At 46.2% G+C, this 24,993-nt stretch overlaps 1 protein-coding gene across 1 annotated transcript in view; it reads left to right on the plus strand.

Annotated features, from left to right (window-relative positions):
- Positions 1 to 24,993, plus strand: part of LOC138487325 (uncharacterized) — a 2,513,852-nt gene that overhangs the window by 109,345 nt on the left and 2,379,514 nt on the right. Inside the window, exon 8 of the mRNA XM_069613924.1 lies at positions 6,588 to 6,696. Coding sequence (XP_069470025.1) covers positions 6,588 to 6,696 — 109 coding nt within the window. The remainder of the gene's footprint in view (positions 1 to 6,587; positions 6,697 to 24,993) is intronic.

Below are 24,993 nucleotides of genomic sequence, written 5' to 3' on the forward strand. Positions count from 1 at the left end.
GTTATCATACCACCGGCATTCAGTGTTGGGAGTATCGCCTTTTATTTCCCTCAAAGGCAGGAATCCCGGGACATGTTTTTATCCTGCATGTCTGGGCTTGGCTAAGGCTGTGAGTGTGGATCACAGGGAGGTAATGAGTAGGGTTAGTGGTGCTCAGAAGCGTTATAAGTATGAGTTTGACCTGCGTAACAGGGTGAAGGAGAAGTAGTTCAAAGTTGGAGATGTGGTGATCGTGTGGAACCCTAGGTTGAAGGACAAGCCCATTGGTGAAAGGTTTTTGAGACCCACGAGAATTTCAGCTGTGAGGGGAAGTGTGGTTGCTCTCAAAGGAGGTGAAGTGTGCTCACAGAAGGAAGTGGTTAAGAGTGGAAGTCAGATGCTTGGACGTGTTGGTGATGCAGAGATGGGTACGTCTGAGGAGGGGGAGCTAGTAGAGCAGGCATCAGGAAACCGTAGGTGGTACCAGAGAGCGGAGAATTAGATTGAAGTGGGATGACTATTCATAGACCACATGTACATGCTGAAAAAACAGTTTTTGCCATGATATTGTGCATAGTTGCAGTTATGTTCACAATGTGTTACACTGCAATGTCTGTACAAATGTCAACAAATGTCAATAAGTGTAAATGCTGTAATGTGTATACGTGTAAACTTGTAACAATGCCTCAAAGCTTTGTAAACCTGCAACCATCTTCTTAAGCTCATAAACCGGTAATCATTTTGATAAGCTTGCATCAGCACCTAGTTGCCTTTGGGCTTTGCGCGCTTTACAATTAAATAAATAAATAAATAAATAAATAAATACATGTTTTGTTAAACTCATGTTCTGTTTCTGCCATGATATTGTACGTAGTTGTAGTTACGTTCACCATATATTGCTCTCTTGTGTAACGTTGAGGTGGGAGGGGGCTTTTGTGGGGATATGTTATGGGGTGGGATGTGTAGAATGTTGCTGGGTGAGCGGGTGTGGGGATGGTTGGAGGTCAAGCAGAGAGAGCGGATGGTGCGGACGGCGTGGCTGGGGCTGCCGCAAATAAAGGCTGTTGTCCTACCTTAAGTGCTGCCTCCTCCTAAAGTGTACCAGACCATAATTATAATAATTATGGTTGAAGGATAAGCAGAGAGAGAGAGGAGGATGAGGAAGGCGTGGCCGGGGCTGACGTAAATAAAGGCTGGCGTCCTACCTTAAGTGCTGACTCCTCGTTCTCCTTTGGGGCCACCACAGCGGGCAAGAGAGAGAAAGGGAGAGAAGTGGGGTAAAAAGAGCTTAGAACAGGTGGAATGTTAAGGAGAATAAGAGGAGAGAAAACAACGAGGGAAGAGAGACTGAGTGAGCAGCAGGGGTGTTGCTAGGTCTGGAAAAGACCCGGGGCTATGCTAATGTCAGAACTGTCAGGACTGGGGGCTAGCTAGCCTTTTGGCTGTAGCTCCTGAGATTCTATCCGGGGCTATAACCAAAAGACCAGAGGCTATAGCCCCCTTAGCCCCCCCCCCCTAGCAACGACTCTGGTGAGCAGTAGAAGAAGGGATTGGTCAAGCCCTAGTTCACAGTCAGGCTTACGGCTTGGTAAAGGAACAGTGTCAAGGGAAGGACTGGACAACCTTCAGAAGAGGTTAAGTTAAAAAAGCCTAAGGGTCCAACAGAAGCATAAGTTCCATGTCTGATCCACATTCAGACAATCCAAGGCACCAAGAGTGCTTGTGCCCAGTTCTGATGGATTTTCTAGATGAGAAGCAGACCAGGAGCTTTGTGACAAGGAAATACACCCCTGCGAGCCAAGAAAGAGGTGTGGGGTCCTTCAAACCCCAAAGATAGTGAGTGGAGTGATTTTTTCCTGTCAGAGAATGGTCACGTGAGGGAGAAAGGTAAAGAATGTTCGGCTAGTTTTGTGTTTTACTGCCTGACCCGCCACAGTGACCTTAGTCACTCCTAACCTTTTGTTTTTTGGCGTATAAAATAAAACTCCCATGAACCAAACCACTTGCCCTGGAGTTATTTGTTGATGTTCCAACCGTGAAACGTTTACATATCCTCTTAACCCCCCAGCTGATAAATCCACAGACCGGCAACACACACTTCAGTCTCATTTTTTTTCTGTGGTGGTGTTCCGACCTATACAGAAACAGGCCCAAACCAAAAAAACTATCTAAGGAAATGTTTTCTATTCACCCTGGACTTGCATCTCCAGTGGCAACTGACATGTTGGTCATGGCCTCTGCAGAGATGTCATTTCCTTTCTGACACAGTCACCAAAAGTAATATGGACATTAACATTGCTGTTAATGTCAATGGGGGTCATTACAAGGTTGGCGGTAAGGGGTTAACGGGGCCGGTAAAGGTGCCGGAGCTGTCAACCCTTTACCGCCACATCACGAGGTCCTTTAGTGGGTCCCGCCAAGGGTGCCTGGTTTTTACCAGGTGGCCTTAGCGGGACCCGCTAAAGGACCAGCATGCTAACAACGGCCCGTTATTAACGGGCCTGCTGTTACAATGCTCCCCATTCCCATTGAGCCATATGGGGGCTCGAATGGGAGTGGGGTTGTGTTCCCTGAATGGGGGAATACCGGGTCCTCCAAGATTGGAATGGCCCGGTATTTCCCCATTCAGGGAACCCGGATGCGGTATGCGGTACCTTGTAATGACCCCCCAATGCCTTAACTTGCTGTTTTCTTTCTGTCTGCCTGCATTTCCATCCCCTTTTTCATCTGTCACTATTAGCTAAAGATAAGCAAATGGTAACAAATGGTGATTGCTTGACATTTTATTTTATTTCTTTGAGTTTACTATGTTGCTATGAAATTAAATGCAGCATCTAATGTCATGGGGTGATTATTAATAGGAATAACTTCACGGTTAGCCAGGGTTATACCCTTGATCAATAAATCGGACGTGGCATAATTCAGAATGCTGTGCTTAAAAATGTTGTTTGTCAAGAGATCCGATGTTTAGTAGCATGCAGTGTGGCAACTTCAGTTTGGCACGGACAATTGGCCTGTGAGGATGGTTGCCTTGAGTCCAAAGTGTTGAGGGGGAGAATGTGGAATTGGAATAAGTATCTTTATGAATAATTTCCTTGCAATTCCCATTCTTTACAAATAAATCAGCTAGTTTTTGAAGCACAATATAGTGTACTATCTTTGCTATGTAAATAGTCATGCCAGTTCGTCACTATGAAACAGTTTCCATCCATAGAGGAATATGGATTGTAATCCATATGAACTGGATGCTATTTAGGGAATACTACAATTATTGGTAGCAAACTCCCCAATTTAAAAAAAGAGGGCTGCACGTTATTTTTTAAGATTGAGTAGTATTGAGTAGTACATTTTGACTGGCTATTGTAAGGGTGCAGAAGGGGGAGACTGGCACATAGGTGGGATGGTGATAGCCATACACATTTATTTAGTCAGGAAAATAAAGAGAAAACTTAACTTTCCCTATCCCTAAGAGGGGTTTCCCTACCTCAACTAAAGTACCAAGGGTGCTGTCAGAATGTCCGTGTAAATCAATAGTCCACCGTCTTGTGTTAAAAACCCTACTTCTGTCCCTTACATTTGAAACTGAACTAGAGATAAGTAGATCTTCTTGGTCTAGAATGACTCCTTCTAGATTATGGTTTCTTCTTAGGGGAATGGCTCTCTTGCCTGGGTCACAATTGTTCTCCATCACAAAAAAGTCAAAGGTCCAGACACTTGACCTTGGCAGAGACACCACCTATCTCTTCATGCTTTGTATCCGAAAGTCTTTATAACTTTGGTTACCAGGAGCATGACTCCCTTCTCCTCGTATCTTGACTTCAGAATTAGAATCAACCAGGGGGAATTAATCCCTTCCCCTGGTCTCTTTCCACTTGGTTGCACACCTCAACAACACCAGGGGGAATGACTCTCTTCCCCTGTCTTCTCTTTTATTTTGGTATCACATTTCAAGAATACCAAGGGGAAGGTCTTCCTTCCCCTGGCCTCTCTTATGCTTAGTTTCACAGTTCAACAACACCAGGGGGAATAACTCCCTTCCCCTGGCCCCTCTTGTACTTGGTTTCACAGTTCAACAACACCAGGGGGAATTACTCCCCTCCCCTGCTCTCTCTGGTACTTGGTTTCACAGCTCCACAACACCAGGGGAAATTACTCCCCTCCCCTGCATCTCTTGTGTTTTTAAGCTTCTCTGCAATACAGTTCATGCACTGGTGGGGTCCTCAACTCTGGCTACCGCCCCTGTGGCCCACTTGGTTCACTATCCTGTCAAGTACTGCCACGAGGAAGATGACTTGTAATTTCCTTCTGTTTTGGATGCGGTTCCCAGACCCATATTTCTATGCTTCTCTGATCTTACAGACTTGGTTTACTCTCCTGCCAAGTACTGCCATGAGAAGAGATGACTCATGTTATTTTCTTGATCCGTGCCCTTGTGGTTGGCGCCTAATATGTGCCCGTATTGGGGAACCTCTTCTTATGGCTCTCCCCACTCTATCTCAGGAGTTATGTCCCATCCCTTGAGATTTGGATTTGTTCTCCTTGTGTGATTCTGCGGGACCCGCGACGCTCTCGTACCCCCACCAGCTAGCCCATTTACTCCTGTACCTTTCCGGGACTTCTCTTGCAGGTTCCTGTCTTCCTCAGGGTCTGCATTCGGTCTGCATGGGTCACCTGTGTCTTCCGCATGCTTCTCTTGCACTGCAATGGCTCCGCAGCTTCTGTACTTCAGCAGTACATGTAACAATTACAGACCACATGCTCCACATCCCCTGCAAGGTCAGGTTAATGCTTCGCCAAGGGTCCTCCAACATCAGACCAGCTGGAGATGCCGTCTGCTCTTTTTCGGCATCCCTGTCTGCAGCCACTTCGATTTCCTATGCTGAGCATCTTCTTGGTCCTCGCTTCCCCCTGGGATGACTGAGCAACATTGTAAGTCATTTGTTGCTTTTTATTTGACACTGCAGCGGATGACTAGAATGCTAATCTAGATTACATGGAGCGTCCTTCATGGCTCCACACCTCCTCCTCCTCCCAGTACTTGTCTGGTACACTCCCTTAGGGAAGTCCCTACTCTTCTTCATCTCAGGATGCCTTAAAGTCACTGATTTACAAAGGTACATGGGAGTGCTGGGCAAAGTGTTAGGGTCTATGGTGTATGGAGGTGTGTAGGGTGTTGGGGAGGGATATTATACTGTGCTCTCCTAAGATGTTCTCTTTTGTCCCCTAGGGGAGGTCTCTTCCCATGAGATCCTACCGCTGAGTAGAACCCACAGGGGGGTAGCAGCCTCACCTCCCTGGCCTCGTGGGAAGGGGCTCCCCTAGGGGAGAAGTGATGACATCTCAGGATTCGTCACACTATACAGGCTGTAGTAATACAGTCTATGGCCCTCATTACAAGTCAGGCGTTAAGGGTTTAACGGCGCCGTCGGCGCCGTTAACCCTTAACGCCTGATTCACACTTTAACGCCTGCTTTTTGCAGGCGTTAAAGTCCAAGGCGCTAAGCGACCTTGGTGCTAATTAACGCACCATAATTTACGGTGCCGTAATTAGCGCCTTCCCCATCCCCATTATGCCCTATGGGGCAAAAATGGGAATGGGGAAGGGCAAATGGTGATTGGGGAATTACCGCCCACTCACCTTGGAATGGGGCGGTAATTCCGCCATCCACCAGGCCGGACTCCGCCATGGACCATGGTGCTAATAGCACCATGGTCCAGCGCCGGAGTCGTAATGAGGCCCTATGTATAGATACATTATTTTCTATGTCTATAAAAAACTTTCATTCATTACTGTTGCTTTATTATTATCAATAGGCCTCTTTCTGGGTGCCCTTAGCTTCTAGGCTGCTGTCCCAAAACCCTTTTTAGCAACACCTCTCCATTTTCTCTTAACCATTTCACTCTTTGCCCTACTGCCCCTTCCCTGTTCCAACCTGACCCCTGCCTCAGGGCCCCAATAAGGGGGTTCCCCCTTTAAACCCCCATCCCAACCATCCACAACTCGCTTAAAGGGTGCAGCACTCCCTTCCAGGTCCTGCATCATCATTGCCCCTCCCACAAAGACCCACCCATCCCCTAGCCGCCTACTCCCCACCCCTTCCACAGGCACCTCCTGAGTCCCAGCTTGCCTGCGCCACCTTTGTGTCGTTGTGAAGACCAACAGTGCAAAGGCAGCACGGTATAGACCTATACCACTGAGGGAGCATGGGAAAGACATGCTACACAGCAGCAATTTTAAGACTAGTGTTTGCCAGGGACTCAGTAACCTGAGTTTGTATGTCGGAGGTATTATTAATAAAAAGTCTGTCGGAACCTTTTCTTACATCTTTGTCGTCTGCATTCTTTTTTCAAACACCAACTACTGACTATGATGCTGTGATATGATAATAGTAATAGTGAGGTGGGACCAGACTGATATGTGAATGGATATTTTGTCCTCTGTGAAGGGCCAGTAGCAAAAATGTGGTTGTAGACCCTCCAGGTCATTTGAGCCATGTTCTCATAGAGGGGCACCCACACTATTGTTAAACATTGACTGTGTTTATGCAAAGTATGCTATAAAAACATTACTTTACATTACATGTATGTTTGTCTTCTTTTCCACCTAGGTACTATCATCAGCCTAAGGTGTTTGTGAATCTCCTGAAACTAATGTCTAATGAAGTGGTTCATGTCGCAGGAAGCGTGATCGGGGATAACGTCCTGAAGGAGCCAATGGTAAAACTGATAAACCGTGCTTGCATTTTCTTGGCCTGTAGAATTCTCATCACACTCGCACAAGGGCCTGTATTATGACAAATGAACATACGATCTTTTAAACAAGCATTCAACTAACTTGAGAAAGTTCCCCATGAGATTGCATTGCCACATTAGAAAAATGGGAAAATCATGTTTACGTCTCAGTAATTACTTCTTCATTCTTTTAGTGTTCTTTAAAATGGCTTGTTCTGGCACATACTAAATCGTGAATGCCTTGGTGTTAAATGAGGTCTGACAGTCTAAGCAATCACTCCAAGGAATTCAGCATTACTTCCAGGCTGTCTGTATTCTTTGCTAGCAGCCAACACTGCAGACAAGCTTTGCTTGACTCCTCTCCTCACAGAATCCTGTGTTGAATGGCTATTTAGATTCTGCCACCACATCCACAGGTGGTGTTCTTCTTCAGGGGGATGGACTTTTAATCCACCTCAATTACAGAAGCATGACTGGCTGTGTAAAAGTACACCCCCTTCAAAGAGATATGTATGCCATCTTCATGGCCTTCTCACCATACATTCCATAAGCGTTATTAACTGGATGACAGTCGTAAAGTGGATTTACATATTGCTCAAGCTGTTCCTCATAAGTTTCATGCCTAAACACTGCATACAGCCTGTGCTGTTTCAACTTCTCAAGTATAACTGTCAATTTGTTGCAAGATCTTAATAATATGAATGTACCTAACAATGGAGCAAAGAAAAGCACCTGAGCATACTAACTCTGGTGGGCCTTTTCTACAGGCGTGTATATAAGCAGTCTTGCTGTCATCCACTATATAACGCTAGTCTTTGCTTGTATGCATAACTGCTTATCGTTGGAATAGGAAAACAGGGGGAGTTATGCCAAGGACTCGGGTTGGCTTAACCATGCATTATCACCCAGCATCTATGTTTAGTTGTTTGCTACCTGGGTTAAGGTTCCATGGTGTTCTTAATATGTTCTTAATATGGGTATAACTTTGTTTCAACGACAGTCATTTTTACGACTGCGTTTTAAATGAGCATAAAATAATGAAAAATGTCATCGACATTTTTTGGGGGGCTGGAAAGGGCATATAAGGGGTTGGGGGCTTGGGAATAGTTATACATAGGTGGGGAAGAGGGATTTGGGGGTGGGAGGAAACCCCCAAAAATATTTGGATTAACTTTTACGCAATTTTGTACTCGTTTAAAAGGCAGTCGTAAAAATGACTGTCGATGAAAGAACATAGAACCTTTAATATGAAGGGGCTTATTGACTATTTTGAAATCAAATTCTGAAAAGAACAATGAAAGCTCAAAATATAAATAATCATAATCAAACAGTGATGCTGTATTTTAATGTTTGTCATGACCCCCAAACTAGCACAACAGAATCGAGTGCCATTAATTAAAGTAAGACAGAAGGGAAGAGGTATCTGGGAGAATATTTCACAAAACACCAATAAGAAAAAAGAAGAACAAAAAAGTATGCAGTTGGTTAAACCTAATGAACTAAATAATATATCAGAAATGGAAATGAACAGAGATGAGCACAAGTGTGGATGTTTCCCTCATTTCTTCTTGATGCTGTGTGCGGGTGGTGGGGAGAATCCCAGACCCCTTTTGTGATGTTATAAAGTCAATGTACAGTAAATTCTGTATGTTTCATTTCCAAAAGCTGACATCCATTTGAGAGTATCCCTTAAATGGGTCTGCTTAAAGTAGATCTTTCGAATGTCAAATGTCTACGTTTAATATTTAGTTTAAAAGTCGACTTGCAAAAGTCCACCCCTTTGAAAGAAGACCTTTTTTTTAATGATTGTTTCACTCAACTGTCTCCCCATGTCTCTCTCCTTTACTACACCTCCACACTTACCTATAATCTCATAATACTTCATTACATAAATGTGAACTTATTTCTCTGACAAATCGATGGATTCAGCCACTTCTCCCAAGGAGTGATCCCCTTCCTGTGAGGCTAGGGAGGTCTGCCCTCCAGGTAACATTGTCTCTAGGGGCAGCGCTAAGCGGGACCTTGCAGGAAGAGACTCCCCTCTTGGGGATAAGGACTCCCTTTCCCAAAGAGAACTCCCTTCTCATTATCCTCCAAAACACAGTCCAGATTCATTAACTGACATACAACTAAACTCCTCTTGCATGTATTATTGTAATTTAATACCAGAAGACAAATGTCATCCTGCTACTGTGAAGAGTAAGAACATGAGAGTGATGAAGAGTGCTTGTCTGTCAAATACTGACACAAAGAAGTTAACTGGAGGCATAGCGAATATGGATCCAACACAAAAGAAAATACTTTCTTTGGAAGCTGGGGAAGCCCCAGCAGTGCGTCACAAAAAGAGGAGGGTCAGGAGAACAAGGAAGTGAGACCCAGGAGTTTCAAACTGGCTGGATCGAGGAGGCTGGGAAACCGAGGGAGACGCTGACTAACCTATGCGAAAGCAGCTACTCAGCAGAAGAGACAGCAGCACGCTGCCCGACCAGCAGAGTGAAAGAAATTCATACTAGTCCCATGAGGGATGTTTGAAAAGGGCCAGTGAAGAGCCTCATCATTGGTGTGCCGGTAACAGACCCATGCAGGTCTGTTCATGGGTGGAGAACCCAACCAACAAACCAAAGGGAGAAGGTGGTGCTGTGGAACAGAACCAAAGGAAAAATCCTTTCATCGTCGAAACGGCCAAACAAGAGCGATGCATGTCGGAAGAGCGACATGGATGGAACCAGGGAACCTTCCTGACCTACCACAGAGGAAAGAGATTAGTCGACCCGGTGACACAGAACCCCTTCTTTTTGTTTAATTTTTTTTTTATTTTTATTTGTTTTGGCTTAAGCCTTTACAAAAATAATACAAAATAGTTAGCAAAAAGCACATAAAATTACATTACATTTCATAGTTTTCCACCAACCCTGTCAATTTTCTATTTTCTGTTAAATCAATGTTTTAAGTACATTTGTCCTTTATTTTATTATGTTAAATGATCAGTCCACTTTCTATTATCACCTGAATGGCTGCAAACGTCAAAGCTGCATTGCTTTCTGAGGTAATTCTGTCCCAAAGGAAGTCTGAGATTATATCTTCCTCTCTCCATACAAAGTCTCTGAAAAGTCTTAGTCGTTGAGGCCATGTGCCTTCACATTCCATTAGAACATGTCTTAATGTTTGTTTGGCAGGGTTGACACAGATTGAACATAGTTTTTTTGCCACGTCCCCTTGGTTGCGCTTTTCCAGAACAGCCCCACACTGGACAAGATTCAGTCTCACTCTAAGAAAGTCTGAGCGCAGTTTCCTGTTTGGGGATTTTAGTAGGTAGCAAGAGAGACACCCAAGTTTCTTTTCTCCCTTCAGAAATAGATTTTGAATTGGTTCTTCTCTTACTCTCTCTACTGTTTCAATCCAATCCCGTTGTTCTAATCTTCTTTTCACTTTGAATGGGTTTAGGACTAAAGTCCCTTCGTTTATATCTAAAGTCTTCAGTCTTTCCAATGTTTTCGCCTCTAACAAGGTGAGGATAGTTGATTTCTTTAGCAGTGTTTCATGTCTGAGGTCTCCATACAGTGTCGAGTATTTGCTTGTTGTTATCTCTCGAGACAATGAGATGAGCTTCCAGTCTGCCATACAGTTCAATGATTTTAGACCTAGCTCAAATCTCAAACTTTTTGAGGAGGCACAGTTTGGGAGGCCCAGAGCTTTTTTCCATAGGCGGCCCTCAAAATTGTCCCAGTTTATGAACCAAAGATCGGGTTTGGCTTCTAGACCATACAGAATGACTGGGACCACTTTGGCGAGGTAGAACTTTACCAATGGGAGAATGGAAAACTTACAAAATTTATAGTTTAATTTGATCATTTGTGATGTGAATTGTGTTACTTTAGCCATGATTTCACTTTCTGCTTTGTAATTTGCTGGATGGGCATAGATGTTATATCCCAGGTATTTTATGATTTCTACTGTTCTTATCCGTTCTCCTCCCATATTCCAGTTTATGCATTTTGTTTTTGATAGCGGATGTTTGAAAATCAAGATGTTTGATTTAGCCGGGTTGACTGTCAATTTGTTTAATCCCACATACTCATTCCGTTTGTCGAGTAGATGTTGTAAGCCAATTGATGTCCTGTCGAGGAGAACTATATCATCCGTGTACGCGAGCCAACATATTTTTCTCCCATTTAATATTGGACTTACCAAAGCAGACGGTTGCAAGAAAAGGCCCATATCTGCTAAGAACAGGTTGAAGAACAGAGGCGCTCCCAAGCACCCCTGTCTTACCCCCCTGTTAACTTCCACCAGTCTTGAAAGGTGTCCCATTGCATCGAGCCGTACTCTCAAATTGGTTTCTCTATGTAATTCCACTAAGATGGACAATAGTGGTTCTGGCATTCCCCATTTCCGGAGTTCTTCCCAGAGTAGAACTCGTTCTATTTGGTCGAAGGCTTTGGACAAGTCTATCCAGGCTCCGCACAATACTTGTTTTTTCCCCCCTCTTTTTTGTTCATTTAAGATGTTTAAAATCAGGCCATTAAGAGATGTTGAATGGCCTTTACTGAATACTGTTTGAAAGCGTGATAAAATATTGAAGTCTTCCACCCATTTTAAGATGTGATTTAGTACAAGTTTCATAAAAATTTTGCTTTCAATGTCCAGCAATGCTATTGGTCTGTAATTCATTGCTACACGGCGATCCCCATGTTTAAAGAAGGGTATTATGAGGGCCGTTTTCCAAGATGCTGGGAAAGTCTGTTTTTTTAGTATTTCATCAAAGAGAACAGATAAGAGCTTTGACCACAACACAGGTTCGCTTTTCAATGCCTGATAGGTCAAGCCGTTTAGTCCCGAGGCTTTGGATGTTGAGGAATTGATTATGATTTCGTGTATGTCCTCTTCATTGAAGTTAAGTTGCCAACGGAGTTCTGGCTTGCCTCTAAATTCATGGTTATTGTCGCTCTTATATGTCTCTGTCAAATATCTCACCCAGCCATCTTGTGACACTAAGTTGCATAGTGATTGAGTGTAATCCCCTTCAAATTGGTTCATTATTTCCCAGAAGTTCTTGCTGTTGCTTTCTCTAAGGGTTCTCAGTATATGCTCACCGTCTGTTTGCATCCGAAGAGCTTTATGTGAGATTGACCATGATTTATAATTTGCTTTTTGATTTTTTATCTCGATTTGCATTTTTTCAAACGAATATCCTGCTTTTTGAATGTCTCTCAGAGCTTTTCAATGCTCTCTTTTTCTCCTTTGTGTAGGTTCATCAAAGGCATGTAGATGTTTCTGTTTTGTTTCTCCCGCTAAATATTTGGGCGCTAAGGTTGCCCATAAAAAATTAGTGAATCGGTCTGGGTTACATTGTATTTTCCAGATATGTTCAGGAATCCCTTTAAGTTTCCCATTCAATTTGTCTCCCCCATCTTTGTATTTGACAACTCTGAGTTTTCCTTTTTTTTCTTCTAACAACTGTAGTTCTCTTTCAGCCTCTGTTGTTAAGATGTTTTCAAATAACAGCTCCAATCTGCTGTGGTCACTGCCAATTTCCTGTTTTATTATTAGAGTGAAAGGCAAAGCCTGCAGGGTTTTTGAAACGAAAATGAAGTCTAACGCAGAGGATGAGTTCCCTCTTCACAGGTTATATACAGTTCACCCTCCTGTGTGCCAACTACCATGTGAAGATCCCATTGTTCCATGAATTCCTGCCACTTTTTTCCCCTGCTCACTTTTCCGTGGGTTCTTCGATCTGAGTCTCCTTTCTGTGGATGTAAACAGTTTGAGTTGAAGTCTCCTGCTACCACAATTTTACTGGATGCTAAGGTTGTTTTTAATAGTTCAAATAGTAATGCTAGGTCTTCCAAAAAACAACTTAGTTTCGATGTCACTGGGTTCCAATAAATATTTACAAATATCCAGGTTTTAGTGGTTTCTTGTAAGTTTACTTCAGCTCTACATGCCTGGATACCATGGGGATTTTTCCATATTTCTGTAACGTTTTTAAAAACTTGGCTTTTCAATGCTATCAATAGGCCTCCTGAAGGACGACCTAATGGTTTTTGTGCAGCTGATAAACAGATGACTGTATATCCTTCAATGTTTAGTGGATTTACCAGCCAGGTTTCTTGCAATAGAACTGCATCTCCCTGATTGAATAGATATGTCCGTGTTTCTTTACCTCTGATGACACTAGAGCCTCTTGTGTTCCAACTAAAGATATTTATATTTTTCCTTCTAAAGTCGCTGCGTGCCCAATCCCAGCTTCTGTAATACTTCTGTCAGTATTTCTGGAAGGAGCGTGAGAGTATTATCTTTTGTCTTGGGATCTCTTTCTGAGTTTCTCTTCCCTGTGAGGATCGCCTCATTTTGGGATGTTCTTCCTTTGTTTGGGCATATAGGGTTATGGTGTTCGCTCATGATGTTTTTTTTTCTATCATTACATGAGACCTCTAATCCATAGGATTCCAATTCAATTGAATTTTGTAGGATAGCATTTTTTGCATTTTCAGATGTCAATATGAGTTCTACCAAAAATGGGTCATTTGACATTGGAAATTTCATGTTCTCAATGTTATCGGATTTGAAGGAATGAAGATTTTTAATTTTATGTATTATGCCTAAAATCACTCCCCGATTCAAAGATTTATGGTGCCCATAGTTTGAGCGCAACCTCAACCAAACCCTTTGGATGGTGTTTTCCACTAGTATGCTTTGGGTTGACTGATCACATACTATAGAAGGGGTTTGAATGCCTGCAATGTTCTCCTCACGGTTTGTAGGGATGTCAAGTCTCGCAAATTTCCCTTCTCCATTTTGAATTTTGTTATCACTTGTTTTGGTTACGTTTTTTCCCACCATATTTGCTAAGACATTTGGATTAGAGAGAGTTAGGCTTGGGTCTTTGGCAGCCACCTGTTTCTTTAATAGGAAGATAGGGGCGATTTTCCTGCTCTCATGTTGGCTTAGAGCGATGGCTTTCCCATTGGATTTATTTTTTTCGAGCTGGAGGTTTTTTTTTTTTAAAAGATAGGGGCCCATTTTTCTGTTTTTGCTATGGGCTCCTTTTGGAATTGAGCATTTAAATTGTTTTTTGCTGATAGTTTCTCTGAATTTGGCTGCCCTTTCAGATCCTTATCTGCCTCTTTATTTTTCTTTTTTGGATTATCCTTTTGCTCTGTCTCCTCCTCTGTTTGCAAACCGATGCTTGCTTTTGTTACCAAAGCTATATCATCCAATTTGTTCCCTTCCATTATTTTGATCTTCTTAGTTATAGCAGTCTTAGGCTTCTGGTTTCCCTTTCCTGCAACAGATTTATTTCTTTTTGTGTGATTTTGCCGTACTTTAAAGTCGCCCGTAATACTCTCTTGTTCCTCACTGTACCCATTTGGCTGTATTTTGTGATGTATTTTTCCATTCTCTTTATCGGTTTTGTTACATTTCAGCCCTTTATCTTGTTTTTTTTTCCCTTTACGGTGTATAGATTTGGATCTCTCTCTCTTTGCAAGACGGTTCCTTCTTTTTCTTCTACCTCTTGATGTTTGTTCCCCTTGTTCTTGCCATTCTTGGGATTCACCCGTTTGTATGTTTTTTCGTTTATCACATTCTGTTTTTTGTATGTTTTTTCCAATATCTGCATCTTCCTCCATTACGGTAGCAAGTCTTAGAAATTCTTCCAATATCAAGTCTGAAAGCGGTGTGTCATCAAGTGAATACTCCCGATTTTTTTCTGGGGTTTTCTCTGCTTGGGCTAGGGACAGGTGTCCTTTCAAAATTGAGAGAACCTCTTGCAACAATCTGTTATTAAGGTTTCCCATTTCATTTTTTTCCTTCAAAGATTGCTGGATGGAGGAAATGTCAAGTCCTTGTTTTACAATCTCAAGGTTTAAAGCCTGAATTGGAGTGCTCAGTTTTGTGTTAATAGCATTTGCCAAGCCCACTAAAGTGGAGTCACATAGTGCGATTTCTTTTGTCATTTCTAACAATGTCCCGTTTTGCGATTGAACCTCTCCTTTTAACATCTCGAAGACTGAAACCAAAGAGTTAAGAACGAAGTTCAAAGCTTTCAATGTGTCTGTATTTAACTTTGTTTTTGTCTTCTCATCATCTTTTAGATCTGTTTCACTTTGTTCCTGAAAAAATTGTGCAACATTTTTTGTTGGTTGTAGGTTTTGTGGCGATGGAGGAGTCACATTATCCTCCTCAAATTGAATGGGGGCTTCTTTTTCCAGATTTGTTAATGTGAGATGTATTTCTGTGCTAGAAGCCGGAGTTTGGGAGTGCCTAGGGTCTTCCCAGAGGATGAGTGATTCTCCTTCGATGTCACTGTGACTTTTGTGTCGTTTTCTCCCAAAATGATTTTCTATTTTACTTTGTATCCTTTTTGTTGTGATGGTATATTCCAAGCCCCGCTTCCAGTTGTTCACTATTGCAGTATTTGGGTTTTTCTCCATGGTGCTTTTTACTGGGGTGCTATGAGTTTCTTCAGCATGTACCAGTACTTGGATTTGCTGCGGGGTATTTGGATTTACATTCTCCTAAGCATGTTGCGCAGTTGATATACTTACTTCATGATTTTTACTTAGATATGATCCGTCCCCTGCTCCTTCCATTTCTTTTGTGCTACGAAGTTTCATTCAACTCTTTTTTAGGTTACAGAACACTCTATAATGTGTGCACCATAAATTAAAAAAAAGTGCAAAATAATGTGTATACAGTAGTTTGAAACCTGAATGGGATGGAAACTTTCTGTGTCAGAAATGCTTGCAACCTAGAATGTGTATATCGCGGTGATCTATCAATGAACCCCTTACGAAGCTCAGAGAGGTAAGTATATCCCAAGTCTTAATGGGCAAAACCAGCGTGATCAATGGAAATAATATCCCGCAGTCTCACGCGGTAACCAATCTAAAGTACAATACTATACAAGTATGCTGAGGCCCCTTACCTCAGTTCCCCTTCATCTGTTGTTGGATAGTACAGGCTCTGTTTGATTTCCTATGTAGATATAATGAGTAGTCCTTTATAGGGCCATATGCGCCCTCACTCCAAACAGCCGCAAAACAGTCTGCGCCCTTGACACCGTCGGACTTAACGCCGCAAGGGTGGTTTGTGCTTCGTTTTGTCTCGGCAGAAGGTCATGTGATCAAACAGATGATCTGGCCAAGCTCCACCTCCTCCAGGAATCGAGCGTTTTTCAAACGAAGTCTTTTGCTGGGTCTAAACGCCTGTTTAATGAGCAGCAGGCACAACAGGCAGGAGAAATAAATGCTCTCCTCTCAAAGCGCTTCTCCTCTGAAGTAAGAGCACACCCGTTCAATACAGGTACAGGGGAGAGTGGAAGGCCCGGAGAGCAAGGTGGAAAAAGTGAAGACCACTCAGGGACCCTGCATCCTCATTCCAGTGATTAACAAAAGTATATAAAGAGTGAAGATCACTCAAGGACCCTGCATCCTCGTCCCATTGATTGGCAAAGTATATAAAGAGTGAATATTACTCAGGGACACTGCATCCTCGTCCCAGTGATTGGCAAAAGTATATAAAGAGTGAAGATTACTCGGGGAACCTGTATCCATTTCCTAGCGACTGGTAAAAGTATGTGAAGAATGTAGGCCACCCAGCGGACCAACCTACTTGTCCAAGTGATTGGCAAAAGGATAAGAAGTGCGTTGGAGTATATGATGCATGCTCTTATGAGTGGCAAGACTGTGAGAGGAATAAGAGTATGACAGAGAATCTGTCTACACATCTTGCGAAGAACAAGATTGTTTGGAGAAATAAGAGGAACACATACATAAGGGCCTGGGAAGACCCATTGAAAGAACTGAACGAGCTATTACAAGGAATTGCAAGAAACTATTTGAAGATATCATACTTTTTTTTTAAACTTCTTTTTATTAACTTGACAGCACAACAAAGAAAAAAATAGAGGGAGCCACATGGCACCAGTGCAGAAAGCACGCAATGAGAATTTTAGGCAATACCATTTGTATCAAAATATGACGTTTTGGAAGAATGGAGAGTACGAGTTATTAACACATACATTTTAACAGGACATCCACTATGGGGGACCGCCTGGGGAAGCAGTGGCGGAAGTTGATGGTGAGGCCAGGGCAGAGATATAGTCTCAAAATCTCGGCCAGACATCCCTCGGCCTGGAGCGGGAACACTGCATCGCACTCCAGGACTGCTCGGTGTCGTGAGTCCATGTGACCGAACTAAGCTATTGTGTATAGGTAGGCGCTCTAGGGCGGAGCCAACATAATAATATACAGCGAACTGCCAGCAGCATACAGAGACCTGCCAGTTTCTTAGAATCTCGAGGGAAGTCATGGAAAAAACAATGCAGTGGGGTAGGGGTTATCGGGTGTTCCAGAATGTCAGACAATGTAGAGCAAATATCTAGCCAAAATTGGGATAACCGGGGACAGAGCCACAACATGTGCATCTAGGAAGCTTGGTCTGTGCCACACCTGGGACACGAGGGGGGGTTAGCATCGGTCATACGATGAATTCTCATAGGTGTATAATGATACCTGTGCAGGATTTTGAACTGGATGAGTTTGAATTTAGTATTGTAGGAAACCTCGTGGGTGCGGGCGCACATCCGAGCCCACCTCTCATCAGTGATCTCTGAGCCATGATCCCTCTCCCATTTGCGTCGCAGCTCGGTGAAGTGGGGGGCCGCTCTGGACTGTAGTAAGGAGTAGAGCCTCGACACTTTGCCTCTGAAGGAAAGATAGGAGCAGAGCTCCCCCACTATCGGTTCATCAGGGGGCAAGGCAGGGAAGTCTGAGTATCTGGCTTTAAGGTGCCCGCGGAGTGACGAATACTGTAGCCACACCGAGGGTCGGCTCCTGAGTAAGGGGGGAAGGTCAGACCATTCTATAAAGTTCCCCTGCTCAAAGGCATCACGCAGAGACAAGAAGCCTGCAGTAGCCCAGCGGGTGACCACTGAAAGTGGAACGTGCGGGACACTGGGCAGGAAGTTCCACAGCGGGAGATCCCCGTGGAACGGACAGGGAGTGTCAACCATGGACCAGAATTTGGACAAGGCCAGGGATGTGCTGGTCACTGGATTCGCAGAGTTCGGATCAGGGAGGATCGGTTGGAGGATCAGGGAGCCAATCACACGGTCACAGACAGACAGCTTCTCGAGGCGAACATGTGGGGGAGGTCAACAGTATTGAACCAAAATGCAGCAAACTGTGATTGGGCCACCACCCAGTATCTGACAAAATCGGGTGCGCTAAAACCGCCCAACGCCTTAGGGGCGAATAGTGTGGAAAATTTGAGGCGGACAGCCCCGGAGTGCCACAGAAAGGTGTTACATATGCTGCGAAGCATTCGAAAAAAATTGTCCCCTGGCCATAGAGGCAGATTAGTAAATCGGTACAGTAATTGGGGCAATACAATCATTTTGAGTATTCCAATCCTGCCTGCAAGCGAGAGGGGAAGTTTAGTCCAGCTGGCGGCCTTAGCCTGCAGGGTAGTTAGATAAGTGTGGAAGTTATCATCGCGCAGCTGAGGTGTGTGCCGGGAGACCACCACCCCTAGGTAGGTGAAGCTATTAGGACACCAGTTGAACCCATGTAGCTCGGGGGGAGCCTGTGTGGAGTCTGTGAGCGGAAACAATACAGATTTAGAACAGTTAATCCTCAGACCGGATATGTCACCGAAACGGGCCACATCCTTCAGCATGGGCAGAAGGTTGACTACAGGGGATCGGACATACAGCAGGGTATCGTCAGCGTAGAGGGAGATTATGTCGGTCTTGCTGGATGTGCACAACCCCCTGTGCGAGTGCGATTGTCTAATCATGTCAGCAAAGGGGTCCATGGCAATAGCAAAGATAAGCGGGGAGAAGGGGCATCCCTGGCGTGTTCCTCTAAAAATCTGGAGGGGGGAAGAGCACCTATCTTCTGTGCGGACTTTGGCGGACGGGGCGGTGTAACGGAGCTTTATCCAGGTGCAGAAATTAGGACCGAAGTTACATTTCTCAAGAACACACCATAGGTATCTCCATGAGACTGAGTCAAAAGCTTTTTGCAAGTCCAATGCAGCCGCCACTGCCTGAGTGGCAGGGTCGATCCTGGTGATTACATTGAAAAGTCTCCTCAAATTCAGGGAAGTGGACCTGCCGGGGACGAAGCCGGCTTGATCCGGATGGATAATATGGGACAAGTACGGGGTAAGCGGTTAGCAAGTAGTTTGGCAAATATTTTAATGTCACTATTGATCAGAGAAAGGAGACGGTATGAGCTGCACTGCGTAGGGTTTTTTCCTGATTTAAGGAGCACTGTAATCAATGCCTCCCAGAGGGACGGTGGAAGTATGCCCCTGTCGCATGATTCTTCCCAAAGCATCAGTAGGTGCGACGCCAATTGGGCCTTAAATAGCTTATAGAAGTCCATCTGGATCCCATCGGGGCTAGGGGCTTTAACGGATGCCAGTGACTCAATGGCCTCCACAATTTCCTCTAGGGCGAAAGGCCTCTCGAGGGAGGCGCTAGCGTCGTCCGACAAGACTGATAGAGGAAGACTCTCCAAAAAGGAGTTGATGTCGGAGACCTGGGAACTGTCCACCTCCGAGTACAGGGACGTGTAGAACGCGAGGAACTCAGAATTGATGTCCTGCGGGGAGGTGGCCAGTGTGCCATCTGGTCTAGAAATGGCCGGGATATGGGGGGCCCCAAACTCGCGGCGCAGCAGTCTAGCCAGCATTCTGCCGGGCCGTTCACCCTCGCCATATTTCCTCGCTGATTGAGGGGAATCTAGGAACCTGACCTCGCGCTCAGCAAGGCCACGGAACCTGTTCAACTCAGAGCCCAGCAGCGCTAGTGTGGCCGGGGAATGGTCCTCCGCGTATTGGGATTCATAGACGGACAGGGCCGATTCGCTGGCAGCGATATCAGCACGGATGTCCCTAAGTATGCCACTGCACTTGGAGATGGCAACCCCTCTAGTGTGTGTTTTAAAGGCTTCCCAGAGCACCGCGTGTGTTGAGACAGAATGTAAGTTAAACTCGAAATATTCCTCGATAGAGGTCTCAAGCTCAGACACAAAAACCTGGTCAAGGAGCGAGTGGGGGCTCAGTCTCCACTGTCTTGTTTTATTGGCATCTAATCCCCAGTTCAAAGAGATGAGTACAGGTGAATGGTCCGATAGCGTCCTGGGAAGAATGGCTAAGTGGGTAATGCATCTAACGAGTATATCTGTGACGAGCCACCTATCTATCCTGGAGTGGGAATCATGCACTGAGGAGTAGAAGGAGTAAGTACGGTCATCAGGATACATCAGGCGCCAGGCGTCCCCCAATGCCAAGCGGGGGAGCGAGTTAAGGATGGAGTATGCTGCCCTAGAAAGTTGGCGGGGACGAGAACCTGATCTATCCAGGGTGACATCTAGTATCGTGTTGAAGTCACCGCCCCATAGAATAGGAATTAGGGGGTAGCTCTCGAGTAGAGTGGCCAAGTGAAGGTAGAAGTCAGGGTCATCAATGTTGGGACCATATATGTTCAGAATGGCTATCTCCTGTTGCTGTAATATACCGGTGATGAGCACAAACCTACCGAGTGGGTCTATGTGGGAGTGCTGACACGTAAACTTCAGGCTTTTATGTATTAGGGTGAGGGTGCCACGGCTCTGAGTGGAATAATTAGTATAATACCTCTGGGGGCCCCATTGCTTGGCAAAATGCTCACAGTGCTCCGAGCGAGCGTGGGTTTCCTGTAGACATAGGATCTTCACTCCGTGGCGTTCGGCGTGAAGCTGAATCTGTCTCATCTTTTTATGGTTGCCCAGTCCCCTGACGTTCCAACTCATAAAGGTCAGAGTTGTATCAGCCATATTTGAAGGGGTGATGGTGGAATAGATAAGAGTGGATTTCAGTTAGGTGAACGGCGTGTACCCATGGAGTATGCGGCCTTCCGACCATATGTGTGAATTGATTGCACGCGGTGCCTGCGGTGCCTCTGAAGGCTGTCAAGACTTTTACAAACCATAACATTCCCAATTTACCCCCCACCCACATCCCTCCCCCAATCAGAGGGTCGAGACCCAAACGCAACCACAACAAACGTAAACTTTTAGGCATCAACGCCTGGGGGTCTGCTTGCAGCCGGGCAATGGCGCGCCGGACTGGGAGAGTGTAAGGAGAGTTATGCTACGTAGTAGGATTAGGCAGGGCGTTTAGAGTGCATGCGAGTTACCTCGGGACCAAATCTGTGAGAGAGTGGGCCCAACAGAGATTGGGGTGCAGCCATGTGATAAGACACGGTAGCAACATAGTTCGATGCGTATTTAGCTAGAAGGGGCCTGTGTCCCGCGGTCAAATCGAAAAAAGTGACTGGGATGAAATGTCGGGTGACTCCGAGAAGGGACCCTTGAGAAATGGTCATTACAGTCAGCGGTGCAACAGCAGGGTGCAAAATACACCCACACATATAGGAGATGAAGCAACATCAGCAACATGAACTACAATTAAGTACGATGAATAGTGGCAATCGCGGGGGGGGAGCGCCGTGGCGGCCCCGACCCGCGGCCCAGTTACAACAGCAATCATTGAGAAACCATACAACCTATATCAACATTGTCTACATCAACCAGGAAAGTGTTCATCTATAAATTTCGAGGCTTCTTCGGGGATAGTGAAAAAGTGTGTTTGATTAGAGTGTTCAATCCTCAGTTTGGCGGGAAAAAGCATGGAGTACTTGACCCCTGGGTCCCGGAGTCTCTTTTTCACCGCAAGGAAGGTCTTACGCTCCTGCTGCACAGCCACAGAGTAATCCGGGTACAAGTGTATCCTCGCCGCCCCAAGATGAAGCTCACCCTTGGCCCTGGCCGCACGGAGCAGGGCGTCGCGGTCACGGAAATTGAGGATTCTGGCAATGATAGGGCGGGGTGGGGCACCCGGCCTGGGTCTCGCGGTCAAAGAGCGGTGAGCTCGCTCCACTGCAAATTGTGCCGAAAGCTTGGGGCTATCCAGGAGGGTCAAAAGGGTGCGCTCTACATAGTCCTCAACGGGCTCCCCGATATCGTCCTCCGGAATGCCAACAATGCGGAGGTTATTCCGCCTGGAGCGGGATTCAAGGTCGTCATTTTTCTTTTCGACCATAGAGACCCGGCCGGTCAGGGTGGTCACAGCTGTGCGAAGGGAGACCAGGTCGTCCTCTGCGGTGCCAACCCTTGTCTCGATCTCAGCGACCCTGCTGTCTGTTCTTTCAATATGGGCCTTTATGGATGAGATGGTCCCATTCATATCATCCAGCTTAGTGTGGAGCGCGGTAAAACCCTCTCGCATGTATTCCATCATTTTCTGCGCGTCGTCGGAGGTAGAGGGAGTTGCGGTGACTGGCGACTCCTCCAGGGGGTCAGTCAGCGGCTTGGAGGGAGTTTTAGCAAACATATTTAGCGAGGCCTGCCTCTTGTTAGACCCGGCTCCTTTGGTCATGGTGATAGAACGCGTCCGGCGTCCCGGATCAGGTGCAGGTATGGCAGGAGGCCTTCCGATCGACGGTCCGCAGGATGCCCAGGTGGGGAGGAGGGAAGGTGTGGAGAGCAGCTGACGAGGCTGGGGGAGACACCAGGGGTCCCGAACAGAGCACACAGAGCGAGACCGCCGGGCACAAGGACCAGAGGGGTAGGCCAGAAGTGGGGTTGCCAGTGATGTGTAGGGACAGCTCTGTAGTTGAAGGGGGCGAGGGCCCTTCCTCCAGGAGCGCTCCGGGGTTATTGGCGGACCGCTAGCAGAAGCCTGGGAGAGCTGGAGAGACCAGTGGGTTGGCTGGTGACAGGTGAGGGAAGCCAATTGTCCGTGGGCTAGAAGTGGAGCTGAGAGGGATATAACACGAAGGTTGCCCAGTGAGGTGTCCAGATCCAGAGTTAGGGGGGGGGCAGGCGAGATGGAGGCCGGAGAGAGCTGCGGTGTCCCAGAACAAGTGTCCGCTGGGGCTCAGGGTCCAAGGTCGATGCAGGCAGAGTCCACTGAAGCGGACAAGGGACAGCACCGTGGTTAGCACGGCACATAGGCTCAACTGCGGCCCAGGATCGTGGGAGACGGGAGAAAACCAAGCGGCCCCCTCCCCCCGATCCCCCCTACCTTGTCGTGGATCAGGGGGGGCTACGCCTTGCTGGAGGAGGGGGTGCCGAAGGTAGGTGATGCGGAGAAGCAGGGGTCCGTGGTGATGTCTCCGCTCCCCCCGGCACGAGACAGGGGAGCCGAGCAGTGCGGCGTCACGAGCGCCGCGGGAGCCAGATGATGCAGGCGGTCACAGGTCCAGACAGGGTGCATGGGGTCCACAAGAAGGGTGATGAGGCCGTCGATGGAGCGCGGGGCCCCCATGGGAGCCAGCCAGCCCGGGCCGACGAGGAGGGCTCCGGCGCCCCTCCCCGACAGCGGCCCGCAGCGCCGCGCCCTGAAGTGGAAGGGAGAGCCGCAGCCGGTGGAGCCGCGGGGCGGAGCGGCCAGGCGCACTCAGTCCCGGCGGAGTCGAGGGCAGCAGTACGGTCCCCAGGGGGGGCCGCGGGGGCCAGAAATCCGCAGTAGTGCAGCGGATGCATTTAGGAGGAAGCACCGCCTGCACACAGGAGGATAGCCGCAGCAGTAAAGTCCTTTTTTTGGATTCGTACGCTCTCCCAGCTCAGAGCTCCGCAGTTAGGCGGCCATCTTACTTCGGCGCAACAGCGCCCCCCCCTCCCCCCGAAGATATCATACTTAAGAGACTTGTACTGAGAAGCATTCCCCAGGAGAAGGGAGTCATTCTCCTGGTCGTTTGTTATGTGTTAATAGTGATAGGGTCATCTTAGGATAGTTTTGACAGAGGACGGATTATTAAGTTTGGACATCACATCTGGTGGCAAGCACCCTGGTTTAGTTCTGTTTGGTGGGGCATCCCAATAAACTAGCATTAGTGAGCTGTTTCCTTTATTATTGAAATAAAAGCAAGTTAAAAATGACACTGTATAGTCCGCCTCCTCCTTTTGACCTTCCAAATTTCCTTTCAAGGTCCCTAAATCTTTCACCTACCTTACTTCATTTTTATGTCAACATTTGGTCCTTACATAGATTTGCCATATTGACCTAGTAATCTCACTTTAGATTGCCTTCCCTTTAGATATTGACATTTGAAAATGCTGTCAATTCAGTGTATTGGGCATTGATGCTTGAAATAAATCTTTATAAATTGAGGTTATCCTTGTTATTAGGATACATTTGTTTTCTATTCCCACAGAGCTTAAGGGTTTATTGGAACCCCCAAAAGTAAAACTTTGTCACTCTAAAGGCTCCGTGTTTGTCAAACAGTTGATTCAGTAGCTCAACTTTTTCAGTTTTCCTTCATTGATTTTTAAAATGTATGGCTAGTTTTGTAGTCTGGTTGGATGCATTTTAGCTTTAGCATGCTGTCACATGGGGTGCTCACTATGAGAATGGGCCTCATTACAAGTTTGCTGGTAAAAAAAAGTAATTACCGGCATGCCAGTGCTACCATATCTGTGAGGCACTGCTGCCGGAATCAACGGTTGATTCCGTGTCAGCGTGTATGCGCATTCCGGCATGCTGGAAACGGTTGCACCAGCATGCCGGTAATACCACCAAACTCTCCCAAAACCCCCACACCACCACCCTTGGTGCCAGTGATTCCGATTCCGGCTTCACGCTCCCGGACTTACCGGCACCGTTGTTACCGGTGGGTGCCGTTATTACCGTGACCGTAAACAACGTGATCGCCGGAACAGGAAATGGACCAGTGGCCATTAACAAAACACAATCCATTGCAATCCTCTGTGCACAGGATTCACAGACACATCCCAAGCACATATACCCAACCAGAGACATGCCTTCCAGGGTACCAGCAGCACGGAGGGGTAAACCACAGTTCAGCGAGGCTGAACTAAACATGCTGACAGCCACGCTAGTGGGAAATGCTGACTAAGTGTTTAGCAGTGTCCTACGGCGCCAAGCACAAATGTGAAAAAAGGCCATCTGGGCGGAGGTGGCCTGGAAGGTCACGCCGCTCGGCACAACCCCCAGAACAGTCCGTGACTGCCATCAAAGGTGTGATGATTTACGTCTCAGGGTGCGGAGCCTCCTGTCCGCACAGCGCACCCAAAGCATGGCCACAGGAGGTGGACCTGCATTTTCCATCCACCTGCAGCCTTGGGAGGAAACATGCATCAGCGTCATGCACCTCAATGCCATTGAGGGAGTAGGAGCAGCGGAGGCTTGAGGTGTAACATCGGATGAGGCTGGTGAGTACCGGTAAGCCCAATGTCAGATCACACACCTTCTACCCTGTATACA

The sequence above is a fragment of the Ambystoma mexicanum genome, chromosome 9, assembly GCF_040938575.1.
Source record: "Ambystoma mexicanum isolate Mex_15411 chromosome 9, UKY_AmexF1_1, whole genome shotgun sequence".
NCBI lineage: Eukaryota > Metazoa > Chordata > Amphibia > Caudata > Ambystomatidae > Ambystoma > Ambystoma mexicanum.